This window comes from Sceloporus undulatus, chromosome 6 (genome assembly GCF_019175285.1).
Source record: "Sceloporus undulatus isolate JIND9_A2432 ecotype Alabama chromosome 6, SceUnd_v1.1, whole genome shotgun sequence".
NCBI classification, from domain to species: domain Eukaryota; kingdom Metazoa; phylum Chordata; class Lepidosauria; order Squamata; family Phrynosomatidae; genus Sceloporus; species Sceloporus undulatus.
Window position 1 is genome coordinate 98,276,282 of NC_056527.1, and position 13,653 is coordinate 98,289,934.

Genomic DNA, 13,653 nt, shown 5'->3' on the forward strand with positions numbered 1-13,653 from the left:
GAGCAAATCAAGGCAGATCTTCCTAAAAACCAAGGGAAATAAACTGAGATTGCCGTACTTCAGCCATATCATGAAAAGACATGACTCACTGAAAAAAACAATAATGTTTTTCACCTGATGGCAGTTCACAACAACAAAAACAATGATCTGATAATTTCATAATTGCACAGGCCCAACCCAAGTCAAAGCTCAGTATACAGTTCTCTTTTTATTACTTTACTATTATCCATATTTACATTGTTTCTGCTTCAGCCTTCCTCCAACGAGTTTATGGTGGCATATTTTAAGCCCTGAAACTACCCTTTGAGGTTGGCCTGATGTGCGATAGCTTCTTTGTAGCTGATTTGAACCTGGGTCTTTCCAGTTGCAAACTATGCTGGTTTTCTTTTACTTTGTTGCAGTTTGCCCTATAGGCCTTTAGGTCCCCAACAAGTCTATCTGCCTTTTCTCTTTTAAGGAAGAAGTGCTAGAATGTCATTGTACTGTCTTGCTAGCTTTAGTCACTTAACTGAATGAACAGGAATATAATAAATGAATTGTTCTTTGCCACTGGCAACTAAATGTCTGGTCAATTATAAGGTTGAGAATAAAGTCAGACAGTTCTGGTGTTAGGCTGACTGGCCTCGCCAGAAACACTTTCACAACATGTCTCAACTATCCAGCCTTTTCCAGTGGCAAAAAAGAACAGACCTGTCTTATTTGCTTATGTTACTCAGCAAAGTGCTTTGTATGTCAAAAATATATAAATCAGGGATGAGGAATAAATGGTTCTTCAGATATTGTAGGACTGATACTCCAGTGATTCCTCACCGTTGTATATGCTAGCTAGGGCTGATGGGGGTTACAATCTAACTGGAGGGCTACACCTTCTCCACACCTGATACAAAAGAGCTAGTGATAAGAAATCTGTGGATACTAGGCTTGGAGGTAGCACTATGTTGTTGGGACAGTCCCATGTGAGGATGATGTTATAAATTATAGAAAAGTGCCAGGAGATCCCAGACTGAAATCTTCCCTCTACCCAAAGGCCATGAAGCAAAACCTGGTGATGCCAGTGGTCAAGTCAGAAGGTGGAGAAGACTATGCTGGTGCAACTGTCATTGAGCCTCTGAAGGGGTAAGAACTGCAGAACTCAACCTGGGGAGTTAAGCTTTCCAGGGAAATGAAGGTGGAGGTTGCCCTGGTGGTTGACCAAATCTGTTGAGCCACTGGTGCCTGAAGGCATTGGGTTTCATCCCTGAAAAGAGAGACCAATACCAGGATTCTCTGGAGGGAAACCAGTGAAAGCTGGCCAAACTGAAAAGGCAAGGAGACAAGAGGAGTGCAACAAACCCATCATCTCTTTTCAGCTATTATGATGTGCCCATTGCAACCTTGGATTTCTCCTCCCTGTACCCTTCCATCATGATGGCTCACAACCTGTGCTATACCACACTGTTGCAACAAGGTGCAGTGGAGCGCTATGGGTGAGTGAAGGAGGACCTAAAACAGTTGCCTTTTGAGGCTGGGACTGGGCTTCATGGAAAAATAAAAGAGAAGATGGCATTAGTGTGGTAGGAGCCAAGCAACTACACATTGCTCTACTCATCAGGGTGGAATTGAGAGATTTTTTCCTGATGTCATTGTTGTGTCAGGACCTGAGCAAGAAGGAAGACCAGGTTACTGGGATACAAGCCCACCTCACTTTCCATCCTGACATTGTCTCAGTCCCTGTTGCCCTCTCCGGGCAACTAAGATTTTGTCCAAGTTGAAATGAGCAAGGGGATTCATGGGAAGGGAGCAGGAGTAAGAATGAGAGCTATATCCAAATGAGGTATGTTTGTAGAGGAAGGTCTGTGGGATCAGGAAAAAGAAGTGATGTATAAAAGAGTGGGGCAGATTCCAAGTTAATTTGTCTTCTTTTCCCCCAGGCTTTCAGCAGACCAGTTCATTCGCACCCCAACTGGGGACCTTTTTGTGAAAGCATCTGTTCGCAAGGGGTTGTTGCCTGAGATTCTGGAGAACTTGCTGGCCGCCCGCAAAAGGTGAAAGGGATGGGTGCATCTGTAGTGCTTAAATAACTAGGAGGAAGGGAGTCAAGGTTGTCACTAAAGGGTGGAAAACCTGGTTTGCAGGTAGAAAGTTTCAGGCCTAAAAAGAGAAGGGGATATGTAGCTCTTCATATATTATAGGACTGCAGCTCCAATCAGTCCTCATCACAGTATTGGCTAGGGATAATGGGAGCAGCAGTGCAGCATCTAGAGCACTACATGTTCTTCACCCTTAAATTCAAAGGAACTGGGAACCAGGATTTAAAAAAACTGAGATTTGGATAGCTGCTGTCAGTCAGAACAGACAATAGCTGGGTAGAAGAGATGATAATCCAACTCCTATGATGGCATATTCATATACAGGTGCCAGAAGCTCTGTGTCTGTTGCAGAAAAGGTTTCTGGTTTTTGCTGACTGGAAGTACAATTTAGAGAAGAGAAATTTTAGTTTAAGAAAAGAGAGCTACCTAACATGCTTGGATTCAAAGAGTGGGTATTAAGAAAGCTGGGCATGAAAACTAGGACACCTGGGCTTTTGGAATGGTTGATAAAGGGGAGGGGGATGAATGGAGGGGGGCACTATCATCCAAAAAAAGCAACTTTTCAAGGCTCTGTGTAAAAAGGACATGTAGTAATTAATTGAGCAGAAGGCTTAGAAACCGAGAGCCCCTTGCTACTAAGAGTTGGAAAGATTCACTTAAGGCTGTGGATCTGAAATTTCTAAAGTAACAAAGTGCTTTCTGCCAAATTGGACTGGTAGGAGGGGCTACTATGGCATTGCTGGTGTCTATCTCCTATCTCCTTGTGTCCCATCTTTGGGACAAAGTATATCTTCCTATGTCCCATCTCTGGCTTAGGGCTAAAACAGAGCTGAAGCAAGAGACAGATCCATTCAAACGCCAGGTGCTGGATGGACGACAGCTGGCCCTCAAGGTCAGCGCCAACTCAGTTTATGGTTTCACTGGGGCCCAAGTGGGAAAACTGCCATGCCTGGAGATCTCTCAGGTAAGCCTGGTCTTTCTGAAGATTAGGGGATTTCTCAAATTATGATTTTCTTTTACAGTATGTTAATATCAACTTAATCCAGGAAGTTACTATTGAAGCACCCTTCTGTTTTGCCAGATGAGCCAATTACATATAATCAGCAGGTGATTCAGATGACTGTTAAGCACTCTTTCACCTGCTATCCTAGAAGCTGATTTCAGTGAATTCCTATAGATGTTTTTGTGGTGATGCTTGGCCTTGCTGTCTGCTCATACCTTGCTATAATTTGTTATTTGTGGAGTCCCACACAAATCTACCAAAATTTAAGTCTCGTTGTTCTCAGTGAACCTCACTCCTGGGTAAATATACATAGGTTTGCAGCCTAGATATCATTAAATGAACCATTGCTTTGAAGTTGGTTGATAGTAGGTTCAGGATAGAAAGAAGTACTGCTAACACAGAATATAATTTAACTTCATGGATTTTCCTAAAAGACTAGACAAAATAATAAAGGAAAGATCTGAAATAAACTGTGCATTGCAACACAGGAAGCTGTTCACTGGGATTAAGTTATGCTTTGCAGCCTGGGAATTGGTTGTACCAAGGCTTACACCTGAGTGGACTAGCAGAGACCAGGTGAAGAAATGTCCACATTTATAAGGATTGCATCTGTCCCTGTAATTTCTCCAAATTCATAAGAATTATGCTGGGGCAGGAATTCAGGTTACATTTAATGCACAAGTCAGTGGTAGTCGCCTTGAGCCCATTCTTTTGTCCCCTTGTTAGAAAACATCCTATATATACATGATCCTTCTTTTTGCAGAGTGTAACAGGATTTGGGCGTCAGATGATAGAGAAGACAAAACAGTTGGTGGAATCCAAGTATACTATTGCCAATGGCTACAGTGCTGATGCTAAGGTAAGAAGAATGAGCTCAGAGGTTGAGAAAATTATTTTTTGGGAACTAGAACTCCCAGAACCTCCTGGCCAGTGAATGTTCCAGGCTGGTGACTCGGAGAATTGTAAGCAATGTAACTTTCCAAGTTTTGAGTCGCTTCCTTATATAATGGCAAGTAATACTAGCAGTGCATATGAGAGAAAATGGAAAATCTGTTTCTTTGATGGAGGAGGGTGTTAAAATTGAGTGGAACTAAACTTATCTTGTTTGAGTTGTGCACTTTGTTATTTTGTCCCACATAGTTTCTATGGCAGTATTATTATGTTTTCAGTGACAACAGGGTTGGGAACAGCACAGGGCTTAAGAGAATACCAGGAAGGAAACTACTTTTAGTGGCTGATGGGGTGATGAAGGTAGTGGAACAGAGTGGATGAAACAAGCTGTCCAGTGGATGAGACAGAGGCTGCAGGAGGAAGAGCGCGCAGCTCCACATGGCTTATGTTAGAGGCAGCTGGTATGGCTGTGCAGTGGCTGAGAAACAGGATGAGTAATAATTTACAAAGGTTGATCATCATGTCCTTCCAACACAGGTAGTCTATGGGGACACAGACTCAGTCATGTGCCGCCTGGGTGTGCCATCAGTTGCCGAGGCCATGGAGATTGGAAGAGAAGCAGCAGCCTGGGTCTCCAGCCATTTTATTCCCCCAATCAAGCTAGAATTTGAGAAGGTGAGCGGAATGATGGATGCAGTATGGACTTGTTTTATAAAGCCTGCCTTTGAAACAGATCTGAAGAATAGGTAAATGGTACAAGATTCTTAAAAGCACCACAACAGATATGCCAGCCCAGGGCCCAGATGACATGTTGAGCTGCAACTCCCATAATGCTGTTGTTGTGATTGTGGCATTTGGGGGGTTTAATGACAACAGGAAGTGTTGTCATGTAAAATGCAGAAAAGCATGTGGAGGTGATAAGAAAGGAGGAAGAATATGTAGAAAGATGAAGAGCACTTCTTGTAAGTCAGTAGATGCTGAAGGATGTTTGTCAACATTTACAGGAACCTACCCTGTAACTCTATGAGAACCAAACTGCCATGATTTTTAATTGCATACAGTCGGCCCTTCTTATACACGGAATTTTTATACACGGATTTAAGCATACACGGATTGAAAATGTTCCAAAAAAGTATAAATTTACCTTGATTTTCCATTTTTTATAAGGGACACCATTTTGCTATGTCATTATATGTAATGGGACTTGAGCATACACGGATTTTGTTATACACGGGGGATCTTGGAACCAAACCCCAGCGTATAACAAGGGTCCACTGTAATTGCCATTAAAGTGTATATTTTTTGTTTTATATGGGTAATTTTTTTTAAACTTGAAATTCAATTCCAGTAGCTACTTAGAACGTAAGCAATTAGTGAGTGAAACATTGAACATCCATGTATTGTTTATTTAAAATCAAGCCTTACTCCCAAAGACTTGTATTGGGGGGGGGGGATCTTCCCATGTTCCTCTAGTCAATGAAACAGAATCCAGATTTTAAAATCTTTTAATAAACCTTCTGGAACAGTTTCTGGCTTTAGTGATTTGTGCTAAAATATAATAACATGGTTCCTTGGTCTTTTATCAATCTATCCACCTCCCAGGTATATTTCCCTTATCTCCTGATCAATAAGAAGCGCTATGCTGGCCTGTACTTCTCCTCCAACCCTGATACGCATGACAAAATGGACTGTAAGGGTATTGAGACTGTGCGGCGAGACAACTGCCCCCCTAGTGGCAAATCTAATCAACACTTGTCTGCAGAAATTGCTCATAGATAGGTCAGTGCATGTTTTGGATCAAGGCTCATTCCAAGTCAGGCCTGACCTTTAGCCTAACATGTGCCTCCAAGTAGTTGGAGTGTGCTGTGAGGAGGGGGGAGTGAGGGCACATACCTGAGTCAAGATTGAGCTTTAATTTCTATTCCTAGTAATAAATAAAACATGAGAAGCTGGCTTTTTAATGGACCAATTTTCTGTTATCTTGAAGTCCACCCATCCTCAGCCACACCCAGTTTTTCTATATCCTACTGGAGATCAGAATTTTGTCTTCACTGTAATTGAACCCATTTTCCTTTGGAAGAACAAAAAGACCCTCATGGTTGGCTATCCGTGTCTTCTTGTAGGGACCCTGCAGGTGCTGTGGCCCATGCTAAGGAGGTGATCTCTGACCTGCTGTGCAACAGAGTTGACATCTCACAACTGGTGATCACCAAGGAACTGACACGCACAGCAGATGAGTATGCAGGGCGCCAGGCCCATGTAGAATTGGCTGAGCGGTGAGTCAGAAGAGGAAATGGGTGCCTTCTCTCTCCTTTTCTTTTCAAGAGAGAGCAAAGACCAGAAGCTCATCACCTCAGCACATCCCATATTCATTTTGGGAACATATTGACTGAACCTTTAGGAATGAGAAATCTGTGACTTCCAGATGTTGTTGTACTTCAGTTCCTACCAGGCCAAAGAGCCATGATGAGGGAGGAGGGTCATAGACATTGCAGTTCAACATCTGAAGGTTCACAGGGATCTCATTTCTGGAATATATGATGCTACCTTATGATGAGTAAGGCCATTGCTTTCTTTACTGACAGATAGAATCTCTCCAAAGTTTCTAGCTCAAAGTGGGTCTTTCCCACTGCTTCCTGAATTCCGTATGACTGGGGATGCTAGGATTAAATAGTATACAAAGCATGTGTGTTCATACACTGAGCAATTGCTCCTCTCTTGTTTTTTGATTGCAAAGGATCTTGTGTTTGATCAGAGCCTTTGCTTTGCCTCCTCTCCCTCTGCACAGTCACCTTGCCCTAAGTTTGACGTTGGGGCATGTCTGTCCTCAGGACAGTGGAAGGAGGTGTGTGGGTGGGGGGGATATCAATGAGGCATGACCAAAGGGAAGGGCAGAAATAACCGTGGCTAGCACAGCTGCAAGTGGAATCTCTTGTGACACCCACCCCTCTGTTGTGGGCTTCCTGTCTGGCTAAAGCTTTTTCATCTGCCTCAGACACACACCAGTGTAACGGACCTGTTCCTTTCGCTTGGCTGCTTCACTACTTTTCGATAAACAAAGCTTTGAATGGTGAAAGTGTTTGTCTCTGCAGGGCTGAAGCTGACACCAATTGCATTTGGGTTTTATTCTCTTAATATTCCCTCCCTCGGCCCCAGTTATTTCTCAGCAGTCTCTGTTAAAGGAAAATATGTTAATAGTATTGCTATAATCACATGTTGGGTCATATGTTGGTCTTTCCATCTCCCACGTTTTAACCTCTTTAACTCTTGTGGCGGGATGGGTTGTTCAAAGTTACTGTTTTTAAACCTCTTGTTCTCCATGTTGCCTTTTCCCCACTCAAAGCTCATTCTAGCTCTGAAAATGTTCCTCAGCCCTTATCCTCAGCACCTTCCCTTGCTCAAGTGAGGCTTGAGGATTCTGCTCAATCCTTGAGGGTTTTGTATAGGTTGCATGCACTCAACCATTCTGACCTTCATGATGTTTCTTATGACTTCTCCCCTTAGGATGCGTCGACGAGATCCTGGCAGTGCTCCCAACCTGGGGGACCGAGTTCCTTATGTCATTATCGGTGCTGCCAAAGGTGTTGCAGCTTACATGAAATCAGAAGTGAGTATGAGAAGAAGGTGGCACTGGGCAGTGGGGAACTTGCTGTGGAGGAGAAAGCGGCCAATGGCTACTAATCATGTTGACTGTGCATTACCACTGGCTTTGCTTCTGCATAACAGTGGCTAGGGAGTGTAAGACAGAAGATGCTGCTTTGCTCATGTTCTCCTGGTGGGCTCTTCCCAGGGCTACTGGAGCAACCAGGCTGATGGGGGAAGAGTGTGGCTAGTATGTACATTCAAGTGCACATTTGCTTCAGTAGAAATGTATTTTAATAAAATATTATTTAAAATAATATACATTATTCGGCAATCACCTTTTGGCAGCAAAAAGCTTGTTGGAAGAAAACAGGTATTCACCATTGCGTTTTAGGAAACAAGTCATAATAGCAAATGATGTGTGTCTGGAAAGCAGTGTGCACGTTTTAGAGCATTCCTTCTGCAGTTCTCAGTGGGTTTACTTAATATCTAAATTGGTCCACATTGGGAGTTTAATTTGGTTCTTTAATGAGTGTGTTTGTGAGGAACCTGTTCTCATCTACTGCTTCCTCTTTCCTTCTTTCGCTCTCTTGAATTAATCAGTTGGGGAAGGAAGGAAAAGTCTAGGTTTAGGTGTGGAACTTATGGAACGAAGGTCTCCAAACTGTCTCTGTGGATAATCCTTCTCTAGTCTACTCCACTGTTCTGTGTCAGGTCGAAATGTTGTCACCCTTGTAGTGCTCCATGACTTATTTCCATTACAAGGCTAATTGCTGCTAACCAGAGCTGTTTATATTATTTCAAAGCTTGGGAAAGTTATTTTTTAGACAAGCATGCTGGCTGGAAGATTTTCAGAGTTGTTCAAAAAGTTAACTTTCCCAAGCTGTGTTACTGCCAGTGTGTATGTGCACATATCCCCTTTAGGCTATCAGGGTGAAAATTATGAGGTAACAACTCCTGAGAAGGAGAGGAGCATTGTGTGGTAAGATGCAGTCATCATGCAGCCTCTGTTCCCTGAGCAATGCTTCCTTCCTGTTTATGACTTCTTCTCTTATTTTTTCAGGATCCCATCTATGTGCTGGAGAATAACCTGCCCATTGACACCCAGTATTACTTGGAGCAGCAGCTTGCTAAGCCCCTCCTGCGCATATTTGAACCCATCTTGGGGGAGGGCAAGGCACAGAATATTCTGCTGAGTGAGTGAGAGCTCTGACCTCTACGAGAGAACAAAGTTGGAACAGATCTTGGGTTTCATATTTGGGAAGTGGGCCCTTGGAGGAGAGAGAATCACACTCTTCTAAGTTTAGAGGAGGATCCCCCCCCCTAGATTCCATAATCAACCCCTGGGTCTGTGCTTAGAATAAACAGTGAAGGCTAGACTTCATGCCAGGATGGCCAAGATGTGCTTCTGCACCCAATGGAAAGAATATAACATGTCCATCTTACTGGCACCTTGACTATTAGCCTCAAAAGGAGATTTGATGCAGAAATGGGCAGATCTGAATCTAATGCTAGATTTCAGGCTAGTTTGCTATCATCTGACAAGGATTTCTGTATCACAGTTATTTTGACGAAAGCAGCAGCAACAAAGTAGTTTCCCAATTCTAAATGTTGAAACAAAGTGTAAAGTAATTAAGAGTAGATTTTTGTTGGAAGAACAATGAGCTCGGTTCAGTTCTAGAACTGAGAATAAATTGCTAGTGGCAGAATTCTTTAATTTAAAAATGTATATCTGTGCACAAGGCTCCAGTTTGTGAATTTTGAGACAGACAAAAAACAAACAAAAACAAAGTGGATCCTGCATGTTTAAAGTCTACACACTCTTGGTCTACTGTGTATTAAGGTGTCTCCTGCCTTAGTGAAGCAAGGGAATCAAACCTCTTATGGCTCCATTACAAATTTGTGCTACTAACAGTAAATGATATTTTCAGTTTTGACCTCAGTCTTCATGATGAAGAGGTGGGAAGAAAAGTGGGCGTTATTTTTGGAGGAGCTCCCACCCTAAAATAATCTCTTTTTGGTAGAGTTCTCTCAGAAAGTACTCTGCTCACCTTTCATTTGAGCCATAGGACAGAGGGCAGTCCCCTAGCTCAAATTTATTTGTAGGCACAAATGGCTTATTCTGTGGGGATGCTTCTAGAAAAATTTGGCTACTGACAGTTTTTAATCACAGTAAAAAATGTACATCAGAAATAAGAGGCACTTGTGTAATGATGTCCCCACAATTTTCCTAATGTTTATATGGAATCTGGAGTGTGCTTGACTCTTTCTTTCCTTCCCGTGCAGAAGGGGAACACACCCGCTGCAAAACAGTGTTGACAGCCAAGGTTGGGGGACTCATGGCTTTTGCTACCAAACGAAGCACCTGTATCGGTTGCCGGGCTGTGCTCAACCACCATGGTAAGAGTCTATCTGTTCTTTATCAAAATAAGTTTCTACCCCTCCCCCATCACATGCCTCTAACCAGCAGTAAATTTTGCAAGATCTTATTGCCGGAACTTGCCACAGAGTGGAGTGTGTGTGTTTGTGTGTGTGTGTTACAGCTCTATCGCTGTACTTTTATGATTGGCAGGGAAATCTTGCATTAGATTAGTACATATATGCACAGCATGGCCTTTGCTGAACTCTTGAGTTTTCCTTTTATTTCAAATTTTGCCGGTGGGAGAAGAAGAGTTATCTATAAATTGAAGCCTAAAGATTAAAATTTCTGGGTTCTCCTGAGAGGTAGTAGCACCAACAGTCTAGAAAAGGGAAGCACTCAGTCTTGAATTTTTAGTTTTCTGGAAGAGGGAGTATAAGTGAGCAATATTCCTCTGTATGTTTGTTGCCAGGGAATGTGAGATGCAGGGTGCAGTTGCATACAGGTTCACCTTTTACTTCTCATGTAGGCAACTGGTTGGCCCCTGAGTTAACAGAATAGTGGACTAAATGGCCCTTTGATCTGACTGAACACAGCTATTTTTGGTTTCTAGAAGTGCTGGGAACATAAAATCCTGGCTTTGTTATGTGCATTTACTGGAAATTTCCTGAAAATTGAATTTCACAATGTAGTCTTTCTTGAGTGGAGAAGTGAAATTGTGGTGAATTTGCTGCATATTGTCCTATCATGCTGCAAGTCATACCACAAAATGCCAAAAAGAAGGCACACAGAAGGAAAAAGATGGGAGAATGAATGACTTCAGGTGTCTTAAACAAGTGAGCCAATCCACCATTCAGCAGATTTGTTTGACACTGACTAAAACTTCCTTCTTAGCCTCATAGCTTGAAAGAGTTACTACTTTAGATGATGACCTCCAGAATTCGCCAGACTGGTGAGGGTTCCTGAGAATTGTAGTTCAAAAAAGTAACTTTTCCAAACTATGTAGGCAGAGATCCAGATCATGACAAATATTCATTGGCCAGATCTTCTCCAAGGAAATGTAAGTAAGTACCTCTTCTTCAGACCATTTTGGTTGTGGTTTTCCTTGAAAAGGCATTTGTGGGGAAAAGCGTTCCTCAATGGAAATATAAAGAGAACAGGAATGCTTTCTCACTTTCTGCTTTTTCACTAGGTGCTGTATGCAAATTCTGCTTGGACCGTCAGTCTGAGCTCTATCAAAAAGAGGTAAGTAGATCTGTGGCAACATTAGTGGAACCATAAGGAGCTAGCTGCGTTCAGGATAAAGAGGATGCATTGGATTGATTCAATTTTGGAGCAATAACTTGGTAAATTCCTGACTTAACAGGGAGAGAAAATAGAAAAAGCAATTGAAAAGCTGTAGTTAAAAATGAGGTTTGCTGGACTAGCAGAGAGGACAGGACACTAACAGAGCATAGTCAAATCTATGGCTGCTGTCTTGCTTTAACATTATTTCATTAACTGCCCTTAGAACAAAGGTGTGGAAAGCACAGCTGGCAGGTTACATGCAGCTCCCAAAGGCTTTTTCCAGGGTCCAATTTTTTAAAAAGATGAACCAAAGATTGCTGCCAAATTCCCTCTTGGAGATTTGGAGGGAAATTTACCATGCTTCTCCTTCCAGGCAAGTTTAGTATCAGAGAGGGGCTTCTTTCTAACATGAAGCAACCTGGAGATGGACTTCCAGTTCACTTCTTGTAAACAAGGTTTTGCCTGGGCCTAAAATGATGACATTGCCCTCCATGTGCCCCATAAAGGACATTTGGTAGCAAAAAGATCCGTTATTTTGTAGAGGGTGTACCCCTCTGAAGTCTCATGGGCAGGGCACTGTGTTCCCCTAACTAATCACAGTTGCCTAGCCTTGCCTTATAATATGGCTTTGATCCAATTCTGTAGTCTTTGCCCTATACATTAATACCTATAAGGTTCTTAATAAATATGTTTCATAGGTTTGAAAATTGTATTGTTTTATTTTGTTTTATTTTTATATCATAATTTTCCTTCAGTGAGCTCAGGGCAGCATACATAGTGTCCCTCCTCCTTACTTTATTCTCACAACCACCTTGTGAGGCAGGACAGCCTGAGTTGCAGCAACTGACCTCAGGCCATCTAGTGAGTTTCATAGCTGAGTGAAAGTTGAACTTGCATTTCACATGTCTTGGCCTGACAGCCTTAGCCCATTACAGTACAGTGACTATCAAGTGCATTGTAAAGGGAAAGTGCAATATAAAGTCTGAGTCACTTTTAATTTAGTCTATCCCTCCCTGTTTTCCTCCCCCTCCATAGGTGACCTATCTGAGCTCTTTGGAGGAGAAGTTTTCACGCTTGTGGACCCAGTGCCAGCGCTGCCAAGGGAGCTTGCATGAAGATGTTCTGTGTACCAGGTGAGGGCTAGCTGTCTACCACACCCTCACATGGCAGCCCAGGTTTTTGCCCGTTCCCATGGGATATTGGGCTAAAATATGGCCCCAGGTGTTGACAGCTGCTTATCGGGCTAGTTAGAGAGAACAGGTGGCTCCCACGGGGCGGGAGTGGGGTGGGGGTACTCTTGAAGATCTTTATTGCCTTTGTAAATATAGCGGCTGTCAGAAGATGGGGAGTGGAGAGACAGACTGCTCCAGTGCACAAGTTATCAGCTGGTTGACTGGGTTTTCCAGCAGAGGAATGGGGGCATTTATGTGGGTAAAGTACAAAATAGTGGGGAGGCAGTCAAGCCCTTTGTTTACCTGGGTGGCAGAATTACATTGTAGAATATTGAAATGGTGAAGTGAATATCCAACCATAGGAGGAGGCTACCCTTTTTTGAGTGCTTTCTTAGATTAAAAACTCTTTGCCAATAGACAGCATACTCAAAGAAAAAGATGTCTCCACTTTCTCTCTTTGGTACTAATCCTCTTGCAGGAATTGTTTGAAAGCAAAAATAGTCTAACATCAGAATTCCTTCCCTTCTCCTCCAGGCTAGAATGTGGTAATGTTGCTTTCTGGTCTACAGCTCTCAGAATCCCATGCTTGCTGGGGGATATAGTCCAAAATATGTAACATTTGCAGATTCTGGGCTCAGGCCCTTCTCTTACTCTCCTGTATAAGTGTACTAAGGGAGAAACAAAGTGGCTAATGTGAACCAACATTTCCTGCAGGGCAACTCTAGTCTCTTCCTGTGGACTTCACCATTGATAGCTCTTCTGCCAGTCCCTTTTAGGATGCTGTGTATTCTGCTTTCCCAATCATGTCCCACCCCTAGACTCACTTTTCCTCTTCTCTTTCAGCCGTGACTGCCCCATCTTCTACATGCGGAAAAAAGTACAGAAGGACCTTGATGACCAAGAAGTGCTGATCTCACGCTTTGGCCCTCCCACATGGTGATGCTTCCTTGACCTTTTTTCCTTCTTTGTAAGAGTAAAACCCACTGTCTCCTGCCTACTTTTAAGGAGGCAGTAGTGAAGGCATATCAAGCATGGTAAGCCAGAGAGAACATTGTCCCCATGCAGTTATGAGAATGCCTTCCATTGCCATGATTAAGCGGGAGGGGACAAAAGGACTCTGCATATTGCAGGAAAAATATCAAATTTGACCTTGAAAGCTCTTTTGTAGGGGCTTGTGTTTTTGTAATGTGAATTTTTACAAATAAATACTTTTCATTTTGTTTCCTATATGTGAGTGGCTTGTGTGGAATCACATGAGTATTTACTGTCAGGGACTGTCAGGCTGGAGAG

The 13,653-nt window shown here is 42.7% G+C and overlaps 1 protein-coding gene across 1 annotated transcript in view; it reads left to right on the forward strand.

Moving 5' to 3' along the window:
• The window catches only part of POLD1 (DNA polymerase delta 1, catalytic subunit), a 29,096-nt gene extending 15,506 nt beyond the window's left edge, over positions 1–13,590 (forward strand). Inside the window, 15 exon segments of the mRNA XM_042476782.1 lie at positions 1,028–1,116; positions 1,350–1,466; positions 1,911–2,024; positions 2,886–3,033; positions 3,836–3,931; positions 4,501–4,638; positions 5,566–5,688; positions 5,690–5,742; positions 6,087–6,239; positions 7,468–7,570; positions 8,609–8,741; positions 9,832–9,945; positions 11,097–11,149; positions 12,227–12,324; positions 13,207–13,590. Of these exon segments, the coding sequence (XP_042332716.1) occupies positions 1,028–1,116; positions 1,350–1,466; positions 1,911–2,024; positions 2,886–3,033; positions 3,836–3,931; positions 4,501–4,638; positions 5,566–5,688; positions 5,690–5,742; positions 6,087–6,239; positions 7,468–7,570; positions 8,609–8,741; positions 9,832–9,945; positions 11,097–11,149; positions 12,227–12,324; positions 13,207–13,303 (1,629 nt within the window). The 3' untranslated portion in view covers positions 13,304–13,590.
• The last annotated feature ends 63 nt before the right edge of the window (positions 13,591–13,653 follow it).